Genomic DNA, 25,229 nt, shown 5'->3' on the forward strand with positions numbered 1-25,229 from the left:
CCATATTTTCATGTATGAATGTCTCTGAGAAAAGTGCACATGTAACATTTTTATTAAATGATGTCCGCTTTAAGACTCAGTCTCCAGGGTAATTGATGATTAAGCATGGAAATTCAATAAATATGTCTGCGTCTAAGCACTTCCTTAGTGGAAGTATGTAATAATGCTAGCACTGCACGTTACTCTGGCCTAAATTCTCAAAGTGCCCATAAAAAACTTGAATGGTTTTCTCAGTGGTAACTACAAATCAGATAAACTTGTAGTCATTTCGCAGTCATCTAAGTTTTACCATGCTAAATTTACTTAGACAATCATTTTCAGCTAGTCTGATGGAACATGAAAGAATTTTTGTTTGGTCTGATAAATAATGGACACATTGACCTAAAAGTTAGAAATAATAATAATAATATCCTTCATTTATAAGAGCCTAATGTTCTGAAACATCTAAGTGCTGTACATATTATTACCCTAGTCATCAAACACATATGGAAACATACTCCCATAATGCAGCTAGTACTCAGCGCTCAGTCTTGACAGGTATTCATTTATACATATGGGTGGAGAGAAGCAAACGTCAGTAAAGTGTCTTGCCTAAAGATACAAGACGGGCGCTTGGATTTGATCAGTAGTCCAATGTCCAACACACTGCGCCACACGCCCTTAAACGTGGTTTTGGAAAAAACGTCCACACCATGTTTATTCAATCACACATTTTTTTTCTCCCCTTTTTTGTGGATCACATGATGTTTTATAATGTCTTAATTCCCAGGAAATGCCACAAAACTTTTCGTGACTCAAAATAGCTACATTCCCTTAAGTACCGCACATGTTGTATTCCGAAAAAAACGAATAATGGAACCAACTAAGCTATGATTGAAACGCAATGTCATGCGTATTTTACCCACCCCAAGGGAACTGTCCCTGACCATTTTAATACCCCTTTTTTATATTGTAACTATGACATTTTACAAACTGAATTTTATAAATGATGAACCTAATTCCCTAGTGAAATTGACCTAGGAAAAATAGAATTTTTAAAACATTTGCACTTAATTTGACCCAAAGATAAATTCACTAAGATGAGTGTAGATTTTATTTATAGTTATCAAATCCTAGTATTCAATATAATATAATATCATTTTAAAATACAACATGAATGCTCCCATGGCCTAATGGTAGGATGTCTGCATATCAGGTAGAACATGCTGGGTTCGAATCTTGGTGTGATTCTCAGATTTTCTGTATTCCTGCAGAAATATATATATATTTAAAAAAATCATTTTACCAGTACAGTTTGGTCGTTATTGTATGCAAAAGCTACCAAAGGGTTTTTTGCAAAAGCGCCACTAGTTAGGAACCAGCTTCCACTCCATATCTGTCAATGTAAATCTCTTAAGCAACTCAAGTGAGGGCGTGTGGCGCAGTGTGTTTGACGTTGGACTACTGATCGTGAGACTGAGGTTGAATCCAACTCTCGCCGCATTGCTTGTGTCCGTATCCAAGATACTTTACTTACGTTTGCCTCTCTCCACCCAGGTGTATAAATGGGTACCCGGTTAGATCAAGACACAACTTTGCGCTGATTACTAGCTGCATTATGGAAGCATGTTTCCATACGTGTTTGATCCAAAAAAATGACTGGGGTAATAATGTTCAGCGCATTGAGAGCTTGCTTATATGCGCTATATAAGAATGAACTATTATTATAAGTCACTTCTAAAATCTCACCTTTTTCAATAATTCTTGTTGGTCTTTTACCGCTGTGAGACATCAGTAAATAGCCCTTTTATAAAAGCTTATTATTATTATTAATGATGTTCTGCATTAAGATAGTGAGAAGCATGTTTTTTTTTTAAATTACATGTAAATTGTTTTAAATTATAGATGTTAGCAGTGATTGGATCTTACAACATGGTCGTAGTGTAGCCTTATCAATAGCAATCAAAGAAGCACCTGAGAGGGTGTTGGCCAGTGAATACCAAGCTAAAATTATTCAAATACTTACATCAAATGCAACAAATGATAGGGTAAGTCATTAATACAAGGGGTTGCACCTCTGGCTATATCAAGGTATCCCATTTTTGTCTAGTGGTCGAGCAGTCAAAGCAAGAGTTTTGCAACCATGGCACAGGTTCAAGGCTTATCTTAACAGTAAGAACTTAAAACTGGAGGTCCAGTGTACACTTGTGACTCATGTACACCTTAAAGAACCTAGTTCATCTTTGAAACAGTAGTACTCCAATGTTCTCGCCATCTCGGCCCCATCAGTGCTGCCTGATGTACAACCCTTACAGGAAATGAAAGGTGTTGTACACACATGTGTGTACTTCAGCCCCATCCCAGTAATCTTTTCTATTAGTATATCTCCGTCTAGAACACTGCTTTTCCAGCTAATATCTAGAGTCCTACCATTATTTCAATGTGGTAACAGGTCTTTAAATCGGTATCACTGCTTTTTATTACTGCCCTTTGCTATGCAATATCAATCGACTATCTAACCATGTTTTCTATAGATTCCAATATGTACAAGTGGCATAAGAGGGCTAGGATTCACCATTAGGCACCTCATATCAAAGAAAGTAGATGTCCCACCAGGAATTATCACATCATTTACAAAGGTAAGATTAAAAAAAATAATAGGATGGAAGAGGGGAAGTAAAGAGAGTGAGGATGAGATAGGTGCACTCTGCACTTTGTATGTTACACAACAAATAGAGGTTGGGGACTGGAGAACTGCACTTTGAAATTTGTAACCTGCAAAAAAAAAAAAGAGGTTGGAGACAAGAGGAGTGCACACTGCACTTTTTAACCTATAAAAAAAAGAGGTTGTTGGCAGGAGAAGTGCACACTACACTTTTCAACCTACCAAGAAATCATAATAGTTATGTAATATGAAATTGTATGAAAAATGTACAGTCAACTTAAGAATTGAGTTTGATCATATAAAACATCTATAGCTATTGCAGCCATCCTCCATCTTTCACCCCTATTTTCTCACCTGCGTTAGTCCCAGACAATTTGGTACAGTATATCTTGGAACAGATGACTGTGTCTGGGAGATTAAAAGTTTAATCAGATGTCATTTCCTTTACAATATTTATAAATCTCCATTATTACAACAGACATTCATTGACCCATTAATCATTCACTTCTTTCTTGACCTTAATACAACCAGATCTTGTTTACATTGACACAGACGACCTTTCCTTAGACTTCCTGTTCTCAGATCAACGACCAGAAATAGCATCATCAATACAAACATATTACAACAATTACCAACGTTAATCTATTCTGGGTGATAGCGTTTTTAATTGTATGTGAATCCGCAGTACAATGGAAGGAAACATACTGTTTGCATGTAAAAGTTAATATAAATATTTGCGTGCAACAGTTGTTTTTAAACACTCCCTTTACAGTTCTTTTAATTGTTTACTTCCATAGATACTGTTTATCAATGCGCACATTATTTATTAAATTCAAAACATCCTTAAATATTCTATAAACTTATCTGTGTGTGTACTATTTTAAAGCAATAATTATGAATTTCAATAAGTATTGGAAAAAGATTTTTGTGCTAGTTAAAGCTCTGTCTAACTATCAAACGTTATGTGATGTGAAATATGTGGACATGATGATGTCATATCACTATCATATTCGGGCACATCACACTGATGATGTTTTGTCAAACTATTTGATAGTGTAGACAGAGCTTTAGAGTGGGTTTTACTAGCCCACTAAAAGTAAAAAGATAAAAGTAAAATAGTTTGTTGCTATGAGTTGACTTGATCATGTCTTTGCTCCAGTTAAGATACTTTACGAAGTGATTAAATTCGTAAATTATAATTTTAGGATAGACTCTGTCGTTTATGAAAAAACATTTAAAAATATTTGCTTATGTTATTTTAAAAATCATTGATTTAAAACATGGTTTTTTGCTAAGCAATTTTTATAAACTTGACCCTAGTGCTAACTCTTCACGAGTCCACTGAACTGGCTGTATCTCAGTTGTTGTAACTCTGTACAGTACAGTAGTACATGTACATGTATCTAATATCCCTTGATAACATACTCTCATCAAATTAATTAGCTTTTTGTATATCAAACTATGTTACTTGAGTGTAACATAATTTTTGGATGTGAAGGAGACTAAAGAACTCTGAACGGAAGTATAAGAAATCGCATGTTTGGGAATTATAGTGAAGTGTGTATTATGAAAGGTTGACTTCACTACAGGGCTATCTTTGTGACCGGCCCGCATTTTATTTTCCATTTAAACTTATTAATTTGTCTCCTTTCGCATGATTAAACTTGTGTCCTGTAATGGCAAGTCATTTTGCTAAATTTTAAAATTGCGTTTCAATAGTTGAATTACTGTGAGTTTTGTCAAGTTTAAAATTTAGGTGAGCTTATAATTCCTCTTAAGGTTTTGTTTGGTTTTAAGTATTGTTATGGCCAATCGTGTGATTTTTTAGTGGTTGAATTATCGTCATGAATTCTATGAATAGTGCATTATTATCAAGGTTATTTCTGATTTCTTTTTACCTTCTGTACTTACTGTAGGGCAATATTTAATATCACTATATCAATATTTTCAATTTATATTGCACCATTCCAACTACATGCTTCTCCCCTAAGGGTCACTTCATGTCAGTGCTGCCAATTCTAACGCTCATTTGTGGATGTGTGAGCACTAGGGTAACCCCCACTCGTCTCGAAAGATGTACTAGGTTCACAGCATTTTATGTAACACTGGGCCTACGGTTTATAGTCCTTATCTGAGAAGACTTGTTCTACCACCAGAACCATGGACCGAGTTTGCCTATGGCTATGGATTATGGTTCCACTGTCTGTCCTGTTGCTTGGCCACTTACAATATCTTTTTATTTACTATTTTAATCTATATCAATTCACCAAAACCCACTCACGAGTACAGTGGATGAAATGTTCATATCGATCAACGCAAACCTGTATTAATTAAACTTATAATGACACAAATAGGAACCTCGGTCCCTGCGCAGTGTATCATTAAAATGTTTGGTTACTAGAATACAATGACCAGCTATATCTTCATCCGATGGGTGGGACACTCCAGCTGGTATATAACAACAATTCTTACTGCCATCCTGTCCAGCTATACCCAGTAGACACTGTATATAACCATAGAGAGTTGACTACAATGTCTCTATGATGTATAGTGACTAGGCGTTGCCTGAGAAATAACTATTGGTAGTCTATAGTGCTTTCGATTTTTTATAATAATTAATACATTTTGTTTTTTTATTATAAAATTAAAATGATTGACAGGTCTTTATTCTGACCTGCTTTCATAATTATGTTTAATATCCAGACAGGATGGTTGAATGTTAAACATTAAATTTTAATTTCCTAAGTTTCTTCTCCTTTTTTATTTTTCAAGTTCGCTCTAGTTGTAAATAACATCTATGCATCTAATTTGCCATTGTTTATTGAAATCAATAAAAAGTTATGTTAAAGTCAACAAACTGCATAAAATTATAAATAGCAACTAAATAGCAAAATATATTTACAAAATTAAATGTTAATAACAATTTATTATCTTGTTTATTTTAGTAAACATAAAGTCCAAAATAGTTCTTTGTTTGCTATTAATTTTTAAATCAAAATATTATACTGTACATTTACAATTTAAAATACAGTTTGCTTTTAAGCTCTGTCTACACTATCAAACTAGTTTGACAAAAAAGTGTGATGTGCTCAAATATGGTAGTGATATTCCCAAATATGGTAGTGATATGACATCATCATGTCCATATATGTATGGGCACATCACATTTTTTTTTAAGTTTGATAGTGTAGACAGAGCTTTAGAATTTATAAGAAAATTATGCAATCACAAATATTGAAAATTGTTTCTTTAAATTTAACAGAACACTTTGAATAATAAGTTTATTAATTTGATGAAATTGTTTCAATCATTTCTTCGTTTATTATAATAACAACAAAAATACTAACAATTGTATATTACTTAAAGTTAAACTAAACAATACAAAATCACTACTACTAATAATTATCAAAAACACAATAGGGTGATTCATTGCAAATATTATACAGTATCCCATTGTATAAAAGCATTGCGGCTTGCAAGTTTAACTTTACATGTAACAAAAAAAATAATTGTCTCTTAAGTTAAACTACAAAGTGCTACTACTAGTAATGATAATTATTTAAACAAAAACACAATAGGGTGATTCATTGCAAATATATCCCATTGTTTAAAAGCATTGCGGATGTGTAACAAAAAATAAGTGTATCATATGTTAAACTACAAATTACTATTAATAACAATAATTATTTAATCAAAAACACAATAGGGTGATTCATTATATCTTCAGCCTATTGTGTCTTGTGAACGCACAGTTCTTTGTTGTGAGATGCATGATTGGAAGGAAGTTGAGCTCGTTCGTAAATCTCTCGGATTATTAACCATTACTTCCTTGATTGGGCAACGCTAAGTGGCGCCAGTAATGTGCACTTGGAAGACCTCTTACTTTAATCCTCATCAACTCTGTAAAAGTAATGCTAATAGAAAATATTAATATTATGAATATGTGCCTATACTAATTCAGGTTGAAGTATAAAATTAGCTAAGGATGTTTACCACAGAACAGATGATGTAAATATTACGTTTTTAAAGTGTGCTTTTTTGTATGTTTTAGATAATATCTCAAATTCAGTCTATTTGAATTGTAAAGTACAGTAGACCCTATTACTTACTTAGGTTTACTTAGGTGATATACTGGACGCAGGACTAAAGTCCTCTATATCCAGATCCAATTGGTCCAATCCTGGTATTTTGAATCCTTAACTTGTGATCATATATTACTGGTTGATTCCGCCAGAATTTGTCCATTTGTCTATTAAGGGAACACCTTTGACTTCGAGACCCAACAAAGAGGCCCCTAAATAAAGTCCCCTGAATAGAGGTTGTCTGTATTGTTAAAAATTATCCACTTGATAGTTTCACAGGAAAGTGTCCCCTTTATCCCTGAATATGGATGCGGGTTCTACTCAAGTCCCATTTTTGTACACTATTTGAAAGAATGTACTTATATAATTTAACTAGAAAGTTCCTTGTCAATATATAAACCCTTGCGTGTAGATTATCTGATGGTTTATAAATATAAGAAGTGTGCTCTGTTACGATTTGATCCTCATTAGTAATTTGTGGCTAAATACGATATTTTTAGAATGAATATTTACAAAATCGTTGATTAAATTATTATAAATTGTCTAAGAATCGCAACTAATTAAGGAAATATTATCACAACAAATTCAGAAACAGAAAATGTCTGTTTTATTGTGATTAAACGATTTTGCATACATTAAGGTGGATATAATTAAGTAATATAAATAATTTAATCATAAAAAGTAATATAATTTAGAGATTAATTTATTGCCTATTTGTTGAGAACTTATATTAATGGTACTCATTCAAATATCATATTTTATTCCATGTTATATATTCTGTGACTTGGAAACAAATCATAACCATCTTAACCACACAACATTTTAGATATGATTTTTCAGCAATAATGTTGCAAAAACTTTATTGCCAAAATACATTTTAACATTCAAATATTATGGAAATACATTATCATTGCAAATTAATTAAAAGACTTTTCCAGAGTCCATTAATGATTGGACGCCTGTTGTATGAACGACAGTCTCTGTCAGTTAAAAATTCTGTGATAGTATTGTGAGAGGTTTGAATCCCGCAAGATATTAAAATTAAACTTTTGTTGACGAGCTATGCTTGATACAATTGTGGGAACATGCTTAAAAAATCAAGAATTTTCTTCTATAACTTTGCGATATTAATGTTATATCATAATATGATTATTCATTTTCCTCTAATGAGCGTGCAAACTTTTGAACTTTTACCTCAGCAAGTGAAAGCATAAGTAGGCAATATCGTTCATTATTTATTTTTGTGCCACTTATATAAATATTAATATTTTACCAAGAACCTCTTGTGCTAATCTTTAACTCTTCAACAGGAAATTAACTTTGACCTGGCAATTAATTCTGTAGTTATGATCATCGATGGGAGCATATCAAGTACTAAGTGAAAGCTAGATTTATAGAATGCTTCTTCAGACTCAGAAATTAGTATAGCCAGGGTATTACCATTATTTATTTGAATAAACACCCTGCTATAAATAAACATCACCAACCCCCCCCCCCCCCCCCCCACAAACCCCAACCCCCAAACCACTCCCATAGAACATCATTTTAAAAAACACCCCGCAACATGCATATAATATACACAATATTGTATTGCCCTTAAAAGATGTATAGCTAGCAAAAGTACATGGGTGCATAAAAGATACCAATAACATGGACAATGAAATCACTCCATTTTTTCTTCCAGTTTATTGATTTATCGTATACTAATCAGTCTCAATACCAAAATATTCATTCTGTATGAGTATGCATTATACCAACTTCAGCTTTCAATCAATTTATTGGAGACCATTGCTTAAAGTTTGACTAAATGTAAACCATAAATGCGTACAACCCTGTGGGATCACCACTTTAGTATAACCTTAGATTCCCCGATAAATGCGAAAGAGCAAGTTCATGGCGTATATCAGGCCTTGGACGTCTTCCCATCTGTGAGCACTGAGTTTGTTAGTTGTACAGAAGGGAGAATATTAATTGATGAATTAATATATAACCATATTTTTTTGCTTTATAACGCAAATTCAAACATTAGAATGCAGAGTATAGGATATCAAATCAAGCACAGCATTACTTTTTCAGTTTTCTTTAGGCCCTTGAGTCCACACTTTTTACAAAATCATGGATTCACCATTGATAGTAAATGGTTCCTATGCATCATCTTCAATCTGCTGTTTTATTTTATTCTTCTTCTATGCGTTATGTGCTTGGAAACATTTTGCTTTAGGAGGAGCTATATAAGACATCCATTATTATTATATTAAACTTCTTCTATTTCATATAGTAGCCATTCCATTTACTAATTCCTTTTTCCTCCTCCCTTTTTTATTGAGGATATATTTAAATAGAGGATATATTAAAAGGATAGTTGCGGTACTTTCCTCGTAATAAATCAATGTGTCATTCTACTCTAAGCTTCGTTCAAAACTAAATCTCTTTAAAGTTTACCATTACGTCATTCCTAAATGTAGGATGAATGTAGGAAGTGATCTACAAATCAAAAGTGTTCGTTAATGGATGCATCATTAATAATTAAACATTCTGTCATGTTATTGACTATAAATAAATAGTTTTGGAAAAACAAAATGTTTTTTTTTTCAAACTTCAATAATCATGATCATCAGATTGTTAGTATGTTTTAAGTTATTAATATTTTGTTTACTCCACGAAGAGCCACACGGCTGCACAACTATTGGGTCTTAGGTCATTCTGTACATACTCATATGTTTCCGAGTATGCAAGGAATGACTTTTCGACATAACAGCGATCGTGGCTACACAGCTATTGAGTCAAACAGTAATTCTCTACATATTCATATCTTTCTGATTATGCAAAGAACGACTTTTTGACTTGACAGCTAAAAAGGTCACTATTAATTATTAAATCTTAACAAATACTACTAACTACTACTTCATTTCTTTTCAATAAACATTATAAACTCTATTAACTTCCATAGTTTAGGAAACTTACTTCTTCTCAGTTTGCAAATTGATGTCGCAAGTTTCCTGTTATGTTAGGCTCTGTTTAAGTGTAATTGCCATGGATGGTAGGGAAGCAATGCTAAATGGCGCCTTCCATGTAATTAACAATCGAATCCATGTTCATATATTAATTTGTTGGCGTTGGGAATGTTATTTCGTACTTTCAACTACAGTATACTATTCAATTTGCTTTCAGTTGAACCATGTCATTGCATTTTCTTCTGATTCCTGAGGCAACTATAGTTCTTTGAATTATTGTCTACCTTCCTGGTTGAATATAGTTCTAACATATTCCTTTTTTTTTCCCTATAAAAACACAATGTACCTATAGTTGTTTCTGGTTTTGTCTAATTATTATTGTCTTTTATTCTTTACAAATCCAAATCCAATCCTTTATCTTAATTTCTCTACATATCCCTTTTTTCTCTATAAAAATATTAACACACACTGTATCTATCGTTGTTTTTGGTTTTGTTTCCAAAGACAATAGACCTTTTATCTTGTCCAAATTTCCCTACATATCCCCTTTTCTCTATAATTATATTAATACAATGTAGTTTAGTTTTCATCTTTATCCTTTCCAGAGATATCTGTAGATTGGCCCTTTCTCTCTTTTTCCCTGGCAAATAGATTAATGAACTGTGTACAATCTAATTATTACTACAGTACATGGTAAGATAATCATAAACAAAATATAATTTTCTGAGGGTGTTGACAAAAACGAAAACAATTAATACTTTGAAATGATCTACCATTAATTATTTCCTCTGTTCATTCATCTTTTATCCTGTTCTTCACTTTGCCTTCCCCTAATCTAATTAAAAGCGTGATATTGTCGTAGCGTTTGATTTATCTCCTGCTCTTTTTGTCGTGACTAATCTAATTTTCGTGCTTTTTGAAAGCGGGCTCTTTTACGGATGAGTTGCGTTTAAACGTAAGTGTTCGGGAAGTGATGCAATATTATGGCAGCTTTGAATTACCTATTAATCAAGAATACTTTTGTAGTTTAATTACTTTATTAACACAAATTGAGTGATTGAAAATGAGCACGTAAAGTGTGTAGGAATTCCCTCTTAACTTTCCTACAGTGAAAAGTATTATTACAATGAATGACTCGAATATAGGCCCATCCTGGGATACTAGCCCATCTCACCATCCACTATTCAAGGAACACCCCTCTAAAGCTCTGTCTACGCTATCAAACTTTATGTGATACAAAAATGTGATGTGCCCATATATGGACATGATGATATCATATTAGTACCATATTTTGGCACATTACATTTTTTTTGTCAAACTAGTTTGATAGTGTAGACAAGGCTTAAGAGGACACTTTCCCGTGAAAAAGGAATACAGTATACTGTTTGTTTTAACACTATGACTAACCCTCATTCAGGGGATATCCCCATTTCATTTAATGAATGAATTGTGTCAATCTAACAAATCATTTTTTGACGGACAGATGGTCAGCTGTCTATACTCTAACTGGACTTCGTCCACCTTAATACTCCTTCACACAATTTGTCCAATTAACAATGTTCAACCAAGCATGAAATTTATTCAACAGACCACTTTGTGTCTTAATTTATGCATAGTTTAATAGTACTAATGGTACTTCTTTAATTTGAATAAACAAATTCATTCTCTATGGTACATTCATATTAATTGATAATTCTTTTGTTTTGATTAATTCTATCAACTGTATTGTGAGAAATTCCTTCAGGCTATAAGGAAAAATCTTGTGGTCTTTGTTTAGGATGATTTTTAATGAAATTACAGATTTATAATGTTTGCATAGTCGAGAGTCTGAATAAATATTGAAGAATCCTATATGGTATAAGTGATGTATGTCCGTAGGGAGAGTCATTCCATTACAACATTGGCTTATTGAAAGATTCTTGCTAAAGCTCTGTCTACACTATCAAAAGTAGTTTGACAAAAAAAGTGTTATGTGTCCAAATATGGTAGTACTATGATGTCATCATGTCCATATATTGGCACACCACATGTTTTTGTCACATAAAATTTGATAGTGTAGACAGAGCTGTAGACTTGCACTGTTAATGGAGGTGTAGCTTAGTACTTATTCTTGCCCTCCAATTCCAAGATCCAGGGTTCAATCTGTTTAATAGTTTCAGGTTTGTAACTGACAACTGCTTCTACCCCACTTCCTAAACCTCAAATAATACTTAGTCTATTAAGCATGATATATAATAGTTTATCCATCCTGTAATTGGCAAATTATTTTTTTTCGCTGCTGGATGCTTATCAAATAAAACAGAATAAAATAAACCACTGGCCTAATATTCTCATAAGGTCACCTGAGAAAAGACTCTGTATTCAATATACCTTATATTATTGATTGATCACTTTATTTCAGAATCAAAATTCCATATATATTTTCTCTCATTTAGTGAAGAGATTTGAAGATCGTAACAGATAGTTCGTAGTACACCTAACAAGATCATTTTCACTATTCAAAACTCTTATTCTAAAACCATCATTTTACTAGCACTACAGTGCCTAGGTAAGCCTAGCAACATTTTCAATGAGTTGTTATAACAGACCTCCAGAGATTTAATAGTTTTTACAGTGTGGTTACAACATAACATACAGCAGTACAGATTAGTACAAAAAGACCTGAACAAATTACATTTAACTGTCCCATTACATCCACTGAAATGATTTTTCAAACAAAGCTAAAATTTAAAAGCCTGTAGGTACCAACATCCAACATAAGCCTTTTAAGTGCTACTGATAATCAACTTCGTTATTCGTCTTATTGAGGCCCAGGTGGTATGAACAATAACATGCTAATTACAGAGTAGTCTGATGGCGTTTAGTAACAAACCCCTGTGGACTGTGATAAAGACACAGATGACAATGTGATGGATCAGGTAGTAGTACGTGGCTATACATGCGACTCACCTGCTTTGTATTACCTAGTTTCGCGGTAGGCTACCGATTAAAAGACCACACCCGCAAGTTGTTCTAGTTTTCATTTATGTTTAATAAACGCAATACCAGATAATATGAATAAATGCAGCTTTGTTTGGTTTATTTATTCGACTAGTATAATAACCATTCAGTAGAATTAAAATAGTTTAAAAAATAAAAAATGTTGCGCAAAATAAAAACACATGGCTGTATTACTCAATATAACAATTGGAATCATTTATACTCAAGGATGATAAACAGCTGAAAATAATTAATTGATATTATAAGCTTCTTTCTTAAATAAAATTGAGGCATGAAAATCATTTCCTTGATATTAATATATTAATTAGCAATTAGCAGATTAATTAGGTGATATTAATTAATTCACACGTTCTTTGTGAACAATGAACTTATACCTTGAATGTATTTGCCTTTGACGCCTGTAATTGTTTGATAACATATCTGTTCGTACTTAATCCTGGTTGTTTTTGTAGGTACTGAGTAGTTTGAAACCTTTAATTCTTACGATTAAATTAATTTATAACTTTAATAATGTAAAGTGCGAAAATCTTTACTTATTGCAGTTTAATTTTTTTTTTTTTTTTTGGAAATGACTGGTGAAAATAGGGAAAATGTTTAGAGGGGTGGTGGACCCAGAACATGAAATTGGTTTAAGTTTAGACTTGAAGAGTGAAGTTGTACATAGGCCATAGGACCAAATGTAGTGGGTTGCCTTTCATGTAACTGTACCACTTAAAGGTGTCCTATAAAGAATATTAAATAATGTTTATAAAAGTTTGTGTTACATTGTATATAGTTCGGAAAGAACTGTTAAATTAAATATTTTATTTTAAATTTTTTTAATTAATTATTTGGTTTTAAAGTGGGAAGAAAAAGATTTTATACTCCAGAATGGGTTCCTGTCTATGATAGCTATAAACATTTTGCTAGACTAATGTTTAAGTGTTCATTAAGTGAAATATCAGTCAAATTGTTTGAAATCACAAACACAATAAATAACGTTGATTAATGTGTTTTAAAGTTCATTATGCTCCTTATCCAACCAGAATGAACATTAAATTAACTGAACATCTACTTACTAATAAAAACTTTTGCAATCTTGTTTATGAAAATAATTTTTATTTCTCTTTGTTCCCGCTCAATCAGCCATTGATTGATAATAAATTCATGTGATCCCGAGAGAAAGGCTGCTAAAAATATTGTTATGTAAATTGCAATTGCAGATGATATTTGAACTTACACAAAGAAATTACAATTAAAGATTGATGGTAATTATGTTGAATAAAATAACACGTATGAATCAATGTCTAATTAAAAATACTTTTTTTAGACATTATCGTTTCAGCTGTAAGCTTATTATAGAATCTATTGTGTGTTTTTAATTATTCTTGAGATGTGTTTTGTTTGTGGCGTCTGTACTCATTGATACTTTATAAACAAGTTTGCTATATTTTGTAGGCTGCCAAAACTAATCATTAATTTGATTAAATATATTTTTCTTACCTCCCCCCATCCAAAAACTAATTTTGTGGACTTTTTTTAGGTAAATCATTTTTTTTTTTTTTTTTTTTGGCTTCAATTTTTTGTCAGAGTGGAAAACAATTTTTTTGTAGTTTTTTGTTTACAAATTGTTCTTTCAGAGGACAATATATTGTTTAAAGATTCATTGCTTTTTCTCACGATTCTTTTTACTGTGAATTTTTCACAACATATTTACATGTATTTGAATGGACTCTGACCACTTCTTTCACATCATAGGAACATTTTTTCTATTTACCTCCCATTCAAGTCTATTGTCTACACATCTATACAGAATAGCTTATACTTGTAAAAGAGTGTCAAAACAAACATGTATTTGCTAATTGACAATCCTTGGCATACTTGCAAACAGACAATTAATACATGACATTGCACTTGGCATTCCAGACACAACCACCAGTACATTATATCTATAGTTGTGCAATGTTGTCCGACATAAATTATGTTCACACCACAGAATTTGACAATTTTTTAAGCATGGTTCCCACTAGGACGCAATGGAAGGACATAAGTGTAAGTAATCGCAATGTTCTTTTGTTGCATCCTAGTTTGAAGCAAGCTTTAAAGGTTTGCATGGCAAATAAACTTGGGTAAAGTGAGGTTTCACTATGCGTTTCCATTACCCCAGAAGACGCATAACAGCCGAAACATTGAGAAAGTTGAGACTTTTCCTTTTTCAAAATACATAGTGTACCATGAACCATACTTTAATAAAGATTTTTAATTCAGTCATCTTCCGATACCGTACTCTCTCTAAAATGAAAACTCTTTTTTACCAGTACAAACACACAGAATACCATATTTTCCAGAAAACCAGACATCACCTAGCCCAGGGGTGTCCGGTATTGGGAGAGTTGACTGTACCTGTATTGTAATTCAAGTTGTAATAAGAATCAAAGGAGGCTACAAAAAAATAAATAAAATAGATTTCCCAGATAACAATTGCAAACTATCAATTTAGCTTTCCACTTTTGGAAATAACAATTTATTTTTTTATACATTTTTTTTCAATCGGGCTACTTTCTAATCTTATCATTGCATGCTGCGCCTAATACATAACATTTTATTAGATCAAGTTGTTTTAAATTAGTAAAGTTCAACTGTGCTTATGTCGACATGATTTTGATCCGGTGTGGGTGTGTGCCCTCTTTACACCTCAGAGTACCGCTGTTAAATAGAACAGGATAATTAATTATAATTATTACTTAGTTAATTAGGTAATCTATCTAAATAGGCAGCCCTCAGGCTAATTTTGTTTGACCTCTCCCATGGTAAACAATAGTGGTGTTTAGAAGGTTTTATACAAAAATTACTTTAAAGTAGACTATTCTGTCGTACGTCAAATTTGTTAATTTTGTTTAGAGCTCATATTTAAATTCTTTTAGTTCTCAAAATCACCCATTCTGGTTTCTACCTTTTTAAAACAAGCTGCCTAATTACTGTAGATCTAAAGTTCTGTCTACACTATCAAACTAGTTTGATAAAAAAAGTGTGATGTGCTCAAATATGGTAGTGATATGCTTGATATATATATATATATTCTGAGATATATCTGTGTGTACCATTTCCATTACATATCAAATACCTCAACAGCTTAGCACAACACTTGATCAACCCAGAAATATATTTCTGTATCTCCTAAAAATAGTGTTTTGTGCCCTGAACTAGATACCTTGAATGCAATATTATTAGTTTAGTGAAAGAGTATACCTTGCTACTACTGCTAAGTGTGGTTAATGGGGCAGGTGTTTTAGCATGTTAGGAATTATATAAATGTTATTGAAATGCAGACAAATTGCTGTTAATTGATTCTAATTGTATTTCTTGCCTAAAGCAGGATTGATGATGGTGAGTGTTATTTTATGAGTACTGTATATTAAGGAATGATTATGAATATTAATGAGATTGTATATGAATATTCATTATGATTATGAATAATAATGAGATTGTAAATGAATATTCATGATAGATGATAAATATGCATTCATTTTATGGCTACCCCAAGATTTTTGTCGGGAGCTTAGATGTTTTGCCCTACTCTGACTACATACTAAGTAAATTGAGAGCACATTGCGAAGAAAAACTTCTCAAGGCATAAATAGCTTCTTTTTTTATATCCCAGGTGTTCAACTTGTTTGCCCTTTAGCTCACTCATCTAAATTACATTATGAATTTCTCACAATGTCAAGGTTCAACTTAAATCATACTTAACGAAGATAACAATTAGTTAACCTTGCAGCAAGTGTTCTCACCTCTCTGTCTCATTCTTCTTTTTGTATGCCCTACTGATGAAAAAGATACCATGCACATTTGTGTTTGATAATAGGTAGCCTTCAATATGATCATGCCCAGTACCGTTCATTCGGGAAAACACCTGGCAAAATCTAAGACTTAAAATCTACGCATAATGTGTCAATTACAAAAGCGCACCATCCCAATGTCCCTGCATATTCAATTAACAACAAAATTAATTAAAAATACGTAACTAGGTAGTTTGGGCATTCATTTTCATAATTAGGCTTTTAAAATACAACAAAACTCAAAGATAACATCTGTTAAAATAAAATAAAATTAACAGCACCTGAAGCAAGATAACCATTTTTGGTTATATTGAAAAGGAAAGCTCTGTCTACACTATCGAAGTAGTTTGACAAAAGAAGTGTGATATTCTTAAATTTGGTAGTGATATGCTTAAATATGGTAGTGATATGATCATCATGTCCATATATGGACACATCACATTTTTGTCACATAAAGTTTGGTGTAGACAGAGCACAAGATATTGCTTTCGTATTCAAATTTCTAGAAACAAAGAGCTTTTTAAAAAGTTATTTAAAAGTTATTTAAAAATGAACTTAATAAACAAACATGTGCTTACTTATCGTGACCTGATCCAGGAAGCAGATTACAGCAACCCAACTAAACGAAGACGATTACAAAGACGATTTTTATCGCGACAACTTTCACTTTTTACGCTAATCCAATTTGTGTCTTTGTTTGACCACTTTGTTAGTATTTATTTTACCTAGTGGCATTCTTGGTTGTCTTTTAATTTGAAAATTACACTACAGCATTATAAAAGCAAACAGAATATTACTTTCTATCAGGGAAGGTTCCAGGAACAATAACTAATAATATTATTAGTCGTGGCAAAAATAGTTCATAATTTAATTGTAGCTGTCAAAAGGGATGGTGAATGCGCCCCTAGCACTACCCCCACTGAATCCACCTTCCTGTTTATCAAGAACATGGAGGTATCTACATTAACTTAATTTAGCTGTCTAATGGGAGAGCATCCATCCCTTATGTGTGTATATGATTTGAAATACATACATTTAAATAAACTGGAGTCTGCAGCGACATATATATTAATTTTTAACATATAGTTTTAAAAAAATGTGTTAGCCATATTTATATATTGCCGCTATAAATAGATTTTATATTTATTTAGAAGTTTTTTGGAATTGATTTTTAAATTTAAGTATTATTTCAGAAACTTGAAAATGTTGTTATTAATTTGTTAACAATTTTTTTTAAAGATCTAAGTATCCTTTTAGAAATTTAAAATTTAAGGACGCATGTATAGGTGATATTTTCAAATTTTGTATATCAAGAGCATTTTTAAACAGTGATTCAATATAGGTCATATTTCATAACTAACTGGATAATTTTTTGGACTTTCTTTATAATTTCGAATAACACATCTACTGAACTCTCCCAGGTCTGTTGGTTACATGGAGGTTTCCGTATCTGCCAACTCAATATGAATCACGCAAGTACAGTAGTCGAAATGAAACACGACGAGGGTTGCCTTATTTGCAAACTGAGTTAATTACGAATATTCCTATCGTAAGTGTTCGATTAAAATGATTCACTAAATCACTGAAGGAGATAAGGATGATTTGATGAAAAGCAGACTACGTCTTTCTTTTCTTCAAGATGCCAGTTGAATGTTGTTCCGTGATTCATGTTCATCTGTTCATGTTTTTACATTATTAAATTATATCTCTACAATATTAAATTAAATCTCCTTATAACAATCAAGGTTTTTTATTTATATGGAAACATTTTCATATTAAATTACTATAATAAAACATTCTTGTATGGCTATGCCACAGGGTTGGCACATCACTGCATTAAAGACCAACTTACCTAATTTAAAATAATGCAGTACTGTATATGGCTATATATTAAATAAAAATTGCTAGTTATTATCTGTTTATGTTGCTAGTATTCCTTTACAAGTGTCACAAGTGAGTGGTTTTCATTTTTTTCCGTACAGCTCAAGTATAGGTATGACACGCTATGTGTGCCAAAATAATTTTCTTTTACAAATATTAACCAAATCTAGAACTTAAGCTTTGTCTACACTATCAAACTTTATGTGACAAAAAAATGTGATGTGCCCATATATTGACTTGATGATGTCATATCACTACCGTATTTAAGCATATCACTACCATTTGGGAACATCAAAATGTTGTTGTCAAACTAGTTTGATAGTGTAGACAGAGCTTTAAGCACTGTCTACACTATCAAACTTTATGTGACAAAAAAATGTGATGTGCCCATATATGGACATGATGATGTCATAACACTACCATATTTAAGCATATCACTACCATTTGGGCACATCACCCTTTTTTGTCAAACTAGTTTGATAGTGTAGACAGAGCTTTAGACTAGGATACAGCAAATACAATGCACTTCAAACATACATATCATTATTAATGTTGCTTCATTTCCTTTGAATGTAAAAAGTCAAGGTTAAAAATTACTAAAATGCATTGTATGTTGTATGAAATAAAAAGATATTACATATTTGACGCATCATTAAATTTGTAATGATCATACACATCCATCACAAGTTTGAATAATGTTTGTTTTTGTACATTTATATAAATGAATATGAGTGTAAAATCCAGGAATCAAATCTTTATTCATCAAAACAATACACATAATAAAAACAAAGAGTAATAAATTTAATGAAGATGAAAAGGGACCTCCAGAAAAGTGGCTTATGATAAGGAGGTCCACAATAAACTAGTCACAAAAGGAGTTATAAGATACAGAAAATGGAACTATAAAATATTGAACATTACAGTTCAATATACTTATTCTTTGTGTACACATTTAATTATTTGTTCTACAATATATTTTCCTGTTTAATTCATTCCATATGAAAAGAACTCAGTTTTTCACTTAAGCACTTCTTAACTATCTTGACTTGACTTAAGCAAAAAGATTTGCAAATGTCAGCCCATGGTTTTACTGGTCCATAGGAGGTGTGGTCTTTACTAGCTTATATTTCAGAATGTGATTTGGATTCAGTATTAGAATGTTTTGTGTTCAAATGTGTGTGTTTTCAATTTCAGAGTTTGAATCACAGTTCAAACGACATGAAAATGACAGCAGCTCAGATGATATCGTACTTTGCCAGTGAGATTGACCATGCACTGGACATCAGCATTATTAAGCCTCTTGTAGTGGTACTTGTCAGCAACACTAAGGACAAGAACACGGCCGTCCAGGCAGACAGTGAAGTGGCTCTTGTCTCGTTGCTTCAGCTTAGGACAGGAGATGACACCTACCAGGTATGTAATATGTTCACACTTCTTTGTTATTGGCCACATTTCCGCTGGAAACTGTTGCGATAAGAATGGGATCTGTTGGTTTTATCGTCTTAAAACTTCGGAATTAAAGTTTATATCAAGCTGTTTCATGCCTGGATAAATGTAATGATGATGGTGTTATATTGTGCTCATGTGAGACTATGGTTGGAAGATTCCATTATTGTAGAGGCATGTTGAAGGATTTTATATATTTGTATCAGTCTCCCTTGGGAGAGCACAGGGCTATTGTCTGTTTATCCAGGTAAATTGCACTCATCATAGACTACCAACAGCATCTTGATTTTTGTAATTGCAACCAGATATAGGAAAGCAGAAGTAATCATTGTGAATATATAAGCATTAGTTTTAAGTAGTACTAAGAATTTAGAACATTAATAGTCCTTTTTTCACAATGCATGTTCTGCTTCACTGCTCATTGAAACAATAATGTATGAATACATTGATTAGAAGAACTACATTTTATTTATTTTTATAGTAGCATTATATCATTTATTTGTATGTATCTGAACTTTGTAAAAACACACTTTTTTGTGACATAAATTGCTTTATTTATATTCGATTATATAATTTAGGACTTTAGTTAACCTAATTATAACGTCAGCCTTGCAGTTGTTTTAAATGACACTGTTTTATTACAATATTCTTTGTTCGTGTAACCTTGACAACATCAAACATTGCGATGTCATTATTCTGACTGTGAGAATGTAATCATACTAAACTTGTTCTGGAATCATCAAAATTAGATTTCATTAGTTTTATTAATGTAATATTTGATGTTGAGTCTGTGCTTGCATTAATTGGGGTCGTCTAAATGCTCTATATAAATTTTCCGTAATACTTGAGATTCCTTCTTGTGATTCCTTGAATCACCAGTAGCTACTGTACTGTTGCTATCTGTGAGCAAAGAATAAATGTTTACTATAGAACCTCTGCTTTGGGGCACCCCTTTTATGGGAACACTTTTGAGTGTGGAACAAGGTCTGTAGCACCAGACACAGCAACATAGTTTGTGTATGCAACAGAATTTTTTTCAACAACTTCATAATGTTGAATATTAAAATCATAAAGCTCTGTCTACACTATCAAACTAGTTTGACAAAAAAAGTGTGATGTGCCCAATTATGGTAGTGATATGCCCAATTATGGTAGTGATATGACATCATGTCTATATATGGGCACATCACATTTTTTGTCACATAAAGTTTGATAGTGTAGACAGATGTATGGACCGGAAGGTGTCCCCTTAGGGGTTCTAATGTAGCTGTAGGCCATGTTTATGCAACAAAAATCACATTATTATTATTAGTAGATCTAGTATCAAGATTTTAACTGTACCATATATCTATCTTATATCATTTGTTATTTATTTCCAGGTTGTATCCAAGTCATTAGATTCCGTTCCATCTGCCAAACTTGAGGAGAGTATGCGGCAGTTACGACGGGTTGCTAAGCAACCGCCACCGAAGGATGAAGTTGACAATACAATATTACATTGATGACATTTTCTCATCAATGTTTTGATAATGTGTTGTCGGTTGTTAACCTCGATGAACGTCTTATCATGTGATTTATCCGTTTTAAAACATGAATGTTGAATAATTCTGGCATATCTACCGTATGTAGATTTACTAAACAGAATTATAAATCCAAAATTGAATTTCCACACTAACACATTTTTTTACAGCTATACATTATGAAAATTAAATTTATCCATATTTCAAATGGTAAAAAAGAAATATTAAATAAATACATATATCACATCATCACATCATCACAAGGCAAACACTGTACTGTACTTTAACATGGGCAGATTCAGGATTTTTAAACAGGAAAGCATAACCTAAAGTAATATGAGTCTGTGAAAAAGTAGTTTATAATTTAATTTTGCACCGCTAGCGCTATACCAACTGGATCCACCATCCTGTTTATCAAAAGCATGGAGGTATCTACATGTTGAGAAGTTTAAAAAAAGAAGTTTGTTAGACAACAACATGGGTGCCAACGTATATGTACAAATCAAATTATAAAAAAAACTACTTAAATATTATTTTCCTTTGTCAACATAAAAAGTAATTTTCATATATTACTGTACACCTAGTTCACATTAGTAACAAGTAAACTCACATACAAGTACAGTGCACTTTCAGTATATGGCAAAGCATTGCAATTATGCCTGATAAACGTATATAAATTTGGGCTGTAAGTAATTTCAGGGTATGTTACTACAGTATATTGTTCCAAATACATTTCAGTTTTTTCGTTTTACACTGTGGAGTGAAAAAGAAATCCATAACCAATTTATTTAAATTACACATTTAATATTTTACAGAACATTTGATTTGCACCAGAATGTGAACCTTTTTTTCATACATTTTCCATGATGTAATATATTACAGTCATATCTCTCAAGGTCATTCTCTTTTTAAGAGACAATTATGATTTTGAACATGTGTTCAATAATTTCTATTCCCACGTTTCTTTGCTATATACACGGCAAAGGGATTAAGATATCCGCTGGTGTTATATTAAAGGGGAGATATCATTTACATATTTAAGTACAACGGCAACAACATACACGCGGCTAGCATTTTAATTTTTGTCAAAGGTATTATGTTTTTTGATGATTTCGGTAAAGTTATATATATATTTCTGGTAGAAATATAAACATCGTGATGTTCGATCGAACGAGTTGTCGAAAACATTGATTATTTTAATTGTGAATTATAATAAAAAGAAATTCATTATATAGTTTACATACCAGGTATATTTGTTACCTTGTTCAATATATTTTGATATATTGATCATTGGTTCACTGCCTCGACCACGCCCTATTGGGTGACTGACCTCTTAAATACACCCTTCTCAGACAGCCCTCCTACTCCAGACAGGCAATGCAGGCTTCTTGTTTATCCATGGTTATACCATTGAGTTGCAAAATAAGAAATAATTATTAGCCTACAACTGGTCATACCATTTTTCATGTATCGTTAGTGAGTGACCAAGGTATTTACGTAGGTGTAAGGTAAGGCAAACTGTCATGCTCAGAAGACCATTGGTGGTTTTTTAAAGTAAAAAAAAGATTACTGAAACAATACATTTCAATTGTTTCTCCAAAAAAGGTATTTTTATCGTCACATCGAGATGAACTACCAGTTTTTTCAACGAAATATCGTGAATACATTTACACATACAAGCAATATCGGAAATTATACGGTTCATTTATGGATCTCAACGTTCTTTTTTTAAATAAGGAAGTCGTTTTAGCTTTTGTTGGTATTTTATTCCGGGAAAACATACGCAGACAGGACGCCGATACGTCAACGATTAACATTTATTTTAGCAAGGTGTCATTCAGTGTTATTAACAATAATATACCACATACAGTATATAGTCATAAATGTTGGTACACTTTATTTCAATTTAACTATAGCGACTACGGTCGGCTTAGTTAAATTGAATGCAATAGATCAACGGTCTCATTTACATCTGTAAAACCAGGGAGTTGCTATTTAGATAATTAATTACAACTCCCTGTTTAAACCATGGAGGAGGTATACCATTTTTAATCAGCTCAGTCACTTTTTTCGGACTCCGTCGTACGGGTTCTTTTCGCTTTTTTCATATTCATATATTCATATTCATCTATTTTCCAGAAGACATATAATACATATAATACAATCAAAAATACAAACACAAGAAAACTAACACCAGTCTGGAGGATTGTAGAAAAGTGACGAAGTCACTATGTTAGTACTCTCCTTCTGGTGCAGACAAAAACAAGTTAACAGCAAAAGACATTAAATAAGGCAGGGAAAAACTTAGAGGAACCAAAAAGGCACAAATCAGTCACTTCAATAGGGAGGGTATCCCACAACCTCGGAAAAGAAATAAAAGCAGAGTGGTAAAATGCATTGGTACGAGAACCCATATGCCTAAAAACTAATTTATAATTTCTACGAGAAACTGGTGTGGGCAACAATGCACCATCAACCAGAAAATCTACGTAGAGACACTTAATAACAAATTTAACTTTTTCGTACTCAGTTGTAACCCCGGTTCTTTTGTTAAACGCCTTGAAAATGTTTCTATTTTCAAGTGCCTTGTTTTTTCCTATTTCACACCCTTTTATTTACTTACACCGTAATATCCTTCAAGTTCAGTCTATTACGAAACCAATCTGTTTACATACACTTACACACATTGATGTTTCTTAATTCGGCTACCGTTCACCACGTTGAAAGCTGATCAGCTATTGTTAAACTGTTTATCTTAATGTATTATTTAGCGTTTAAATATTATTTTAATGCGATTAGCAAGCCACGTTTTGTTCTGCTTGTTCACTTTACTGGTAAATCCCCGTGTACTTGAAGACAAGTGTTGTTTCATAGCCTCCGGAACAAAAGTAATTGGATTTGATGTGTATTGTATGTTAACGGGACTAAAATCGTACGCGCGTTCGAAAAAACAATTGTATTGTACGACGTATCAGACCTCCACTGGCACACTGTGAAACGATTTCAACATTTGTACAGTGTGAATCCCCATTTACACGTGTGGTTAAAAAAAAATATGATAAAGGTGTTTTAACTAAGGTCGGTTGTTAGCCTACCTCCGCCAGAATTTCGAGAAGTTATGTGATCGATCGTTATATATTTGTTAGCAGGATTACTCTAAAAGTTATTGCCCGATTTTCATAAGATTTTAAAGGATGGTGTCATAGCTGTATGGGAATACGTCATTAAATGTTCATATGCCTTGGCAAATGTTTGCGCTCTCTGAGTGCCCTTCTAGTTTTTGTAGTGCACTGCGCCGATATCGTATAACCATCGATCGATCACCGATTCATGTTAACGCAGCACCGTACAAGTGGCGCGTATTTTAACGAATTTCCGTTTTAATTTCTTTCAATGAAAATAATGAGTGCCATATGAAATGATTTATTATAAAAACTTTAAACATTTTTGTTTTTAAACCTCAGTTGTTGTCCAATAAGTAAAATTTGCTATCAAATTACCGTGAAGGTAATTAAATCGAGATATTATAGTAGGCCTAATACTGCGACGAACAGGCTCGCGTCCATTTTTACAATGATACTACTGGATTTTCATTATTTTATCTATGAATAAAATTATCAAATAATTTCTTAATATCGTGGAATGGGTAATTTGGAGTCATCATAGCTAATGAGCTATTAATGATCTTATTGTTTTCTGGCGACTGGCATCCTATGTCATCATACCGATATCATGCAATTTCCCGCCCTTTGTTAATGACCGGATTCATTATCCATTAGGCCTAATATTTATTAAAATTACTTATTATTGTCATTCAGACTTTTTCATTGCGCCTTCGTTCCGCACAGTTTCAGACGTGTGTCAGTGCCGAATCTCTAACTAGA

The 25,229-nt window shown here is 32.4% G+C and overlaps 1 protein-coding gene across 1 annotated transcript in view; it reads left to right on the forward strand.

The window, feature by feature from the left end:
• Window positions 1-22,575, forward strand: part of LOC144834470 (stalled ribosome sensor GCN1-like) — a 51,551-nt gene extending 28,976 nt beyond the window's left edge. The window contains exons 44-47 of the mRNA XM_078689267.1: window positions 1,885-2,027; window positions 2,514-2,618; window positions 19,574-19,792; window positions 21,205-22,575. Of these exons, the coding sequence (XP_078545393.1) occupies window positions 1,885-2,027; window positions 2,514-2,618; window positions 19,574-19,792; window positions 21,205-21,327 (590 nt within the window). The 3' untranslated portion in view covers window positions 21,328-22,575. The remainder of the gene's footprint in view (window positions 1-1,884; window positions 2,028-2,513; window positions 2,619-19,573; window positions 19,793-21,204) is intronic.
• The last annotated feature ends 2,654 nt before the right edge of the window (window positions 22,576-25,229 follow it).

This window comes from Antedon bifida, chromosome 2 (genome assembly GCF_963402885.1).
Source record: "Antedon bifida chromosome 2, ecAntBifi1.1, whole genome shotgun sequence".
Classification (NCBI taxonomy): Eukaryota; Metazoa; Echinodermata; class Crinoidea; order Comatulida; family Antedonidae; genus Antedon; species Antedon bifida.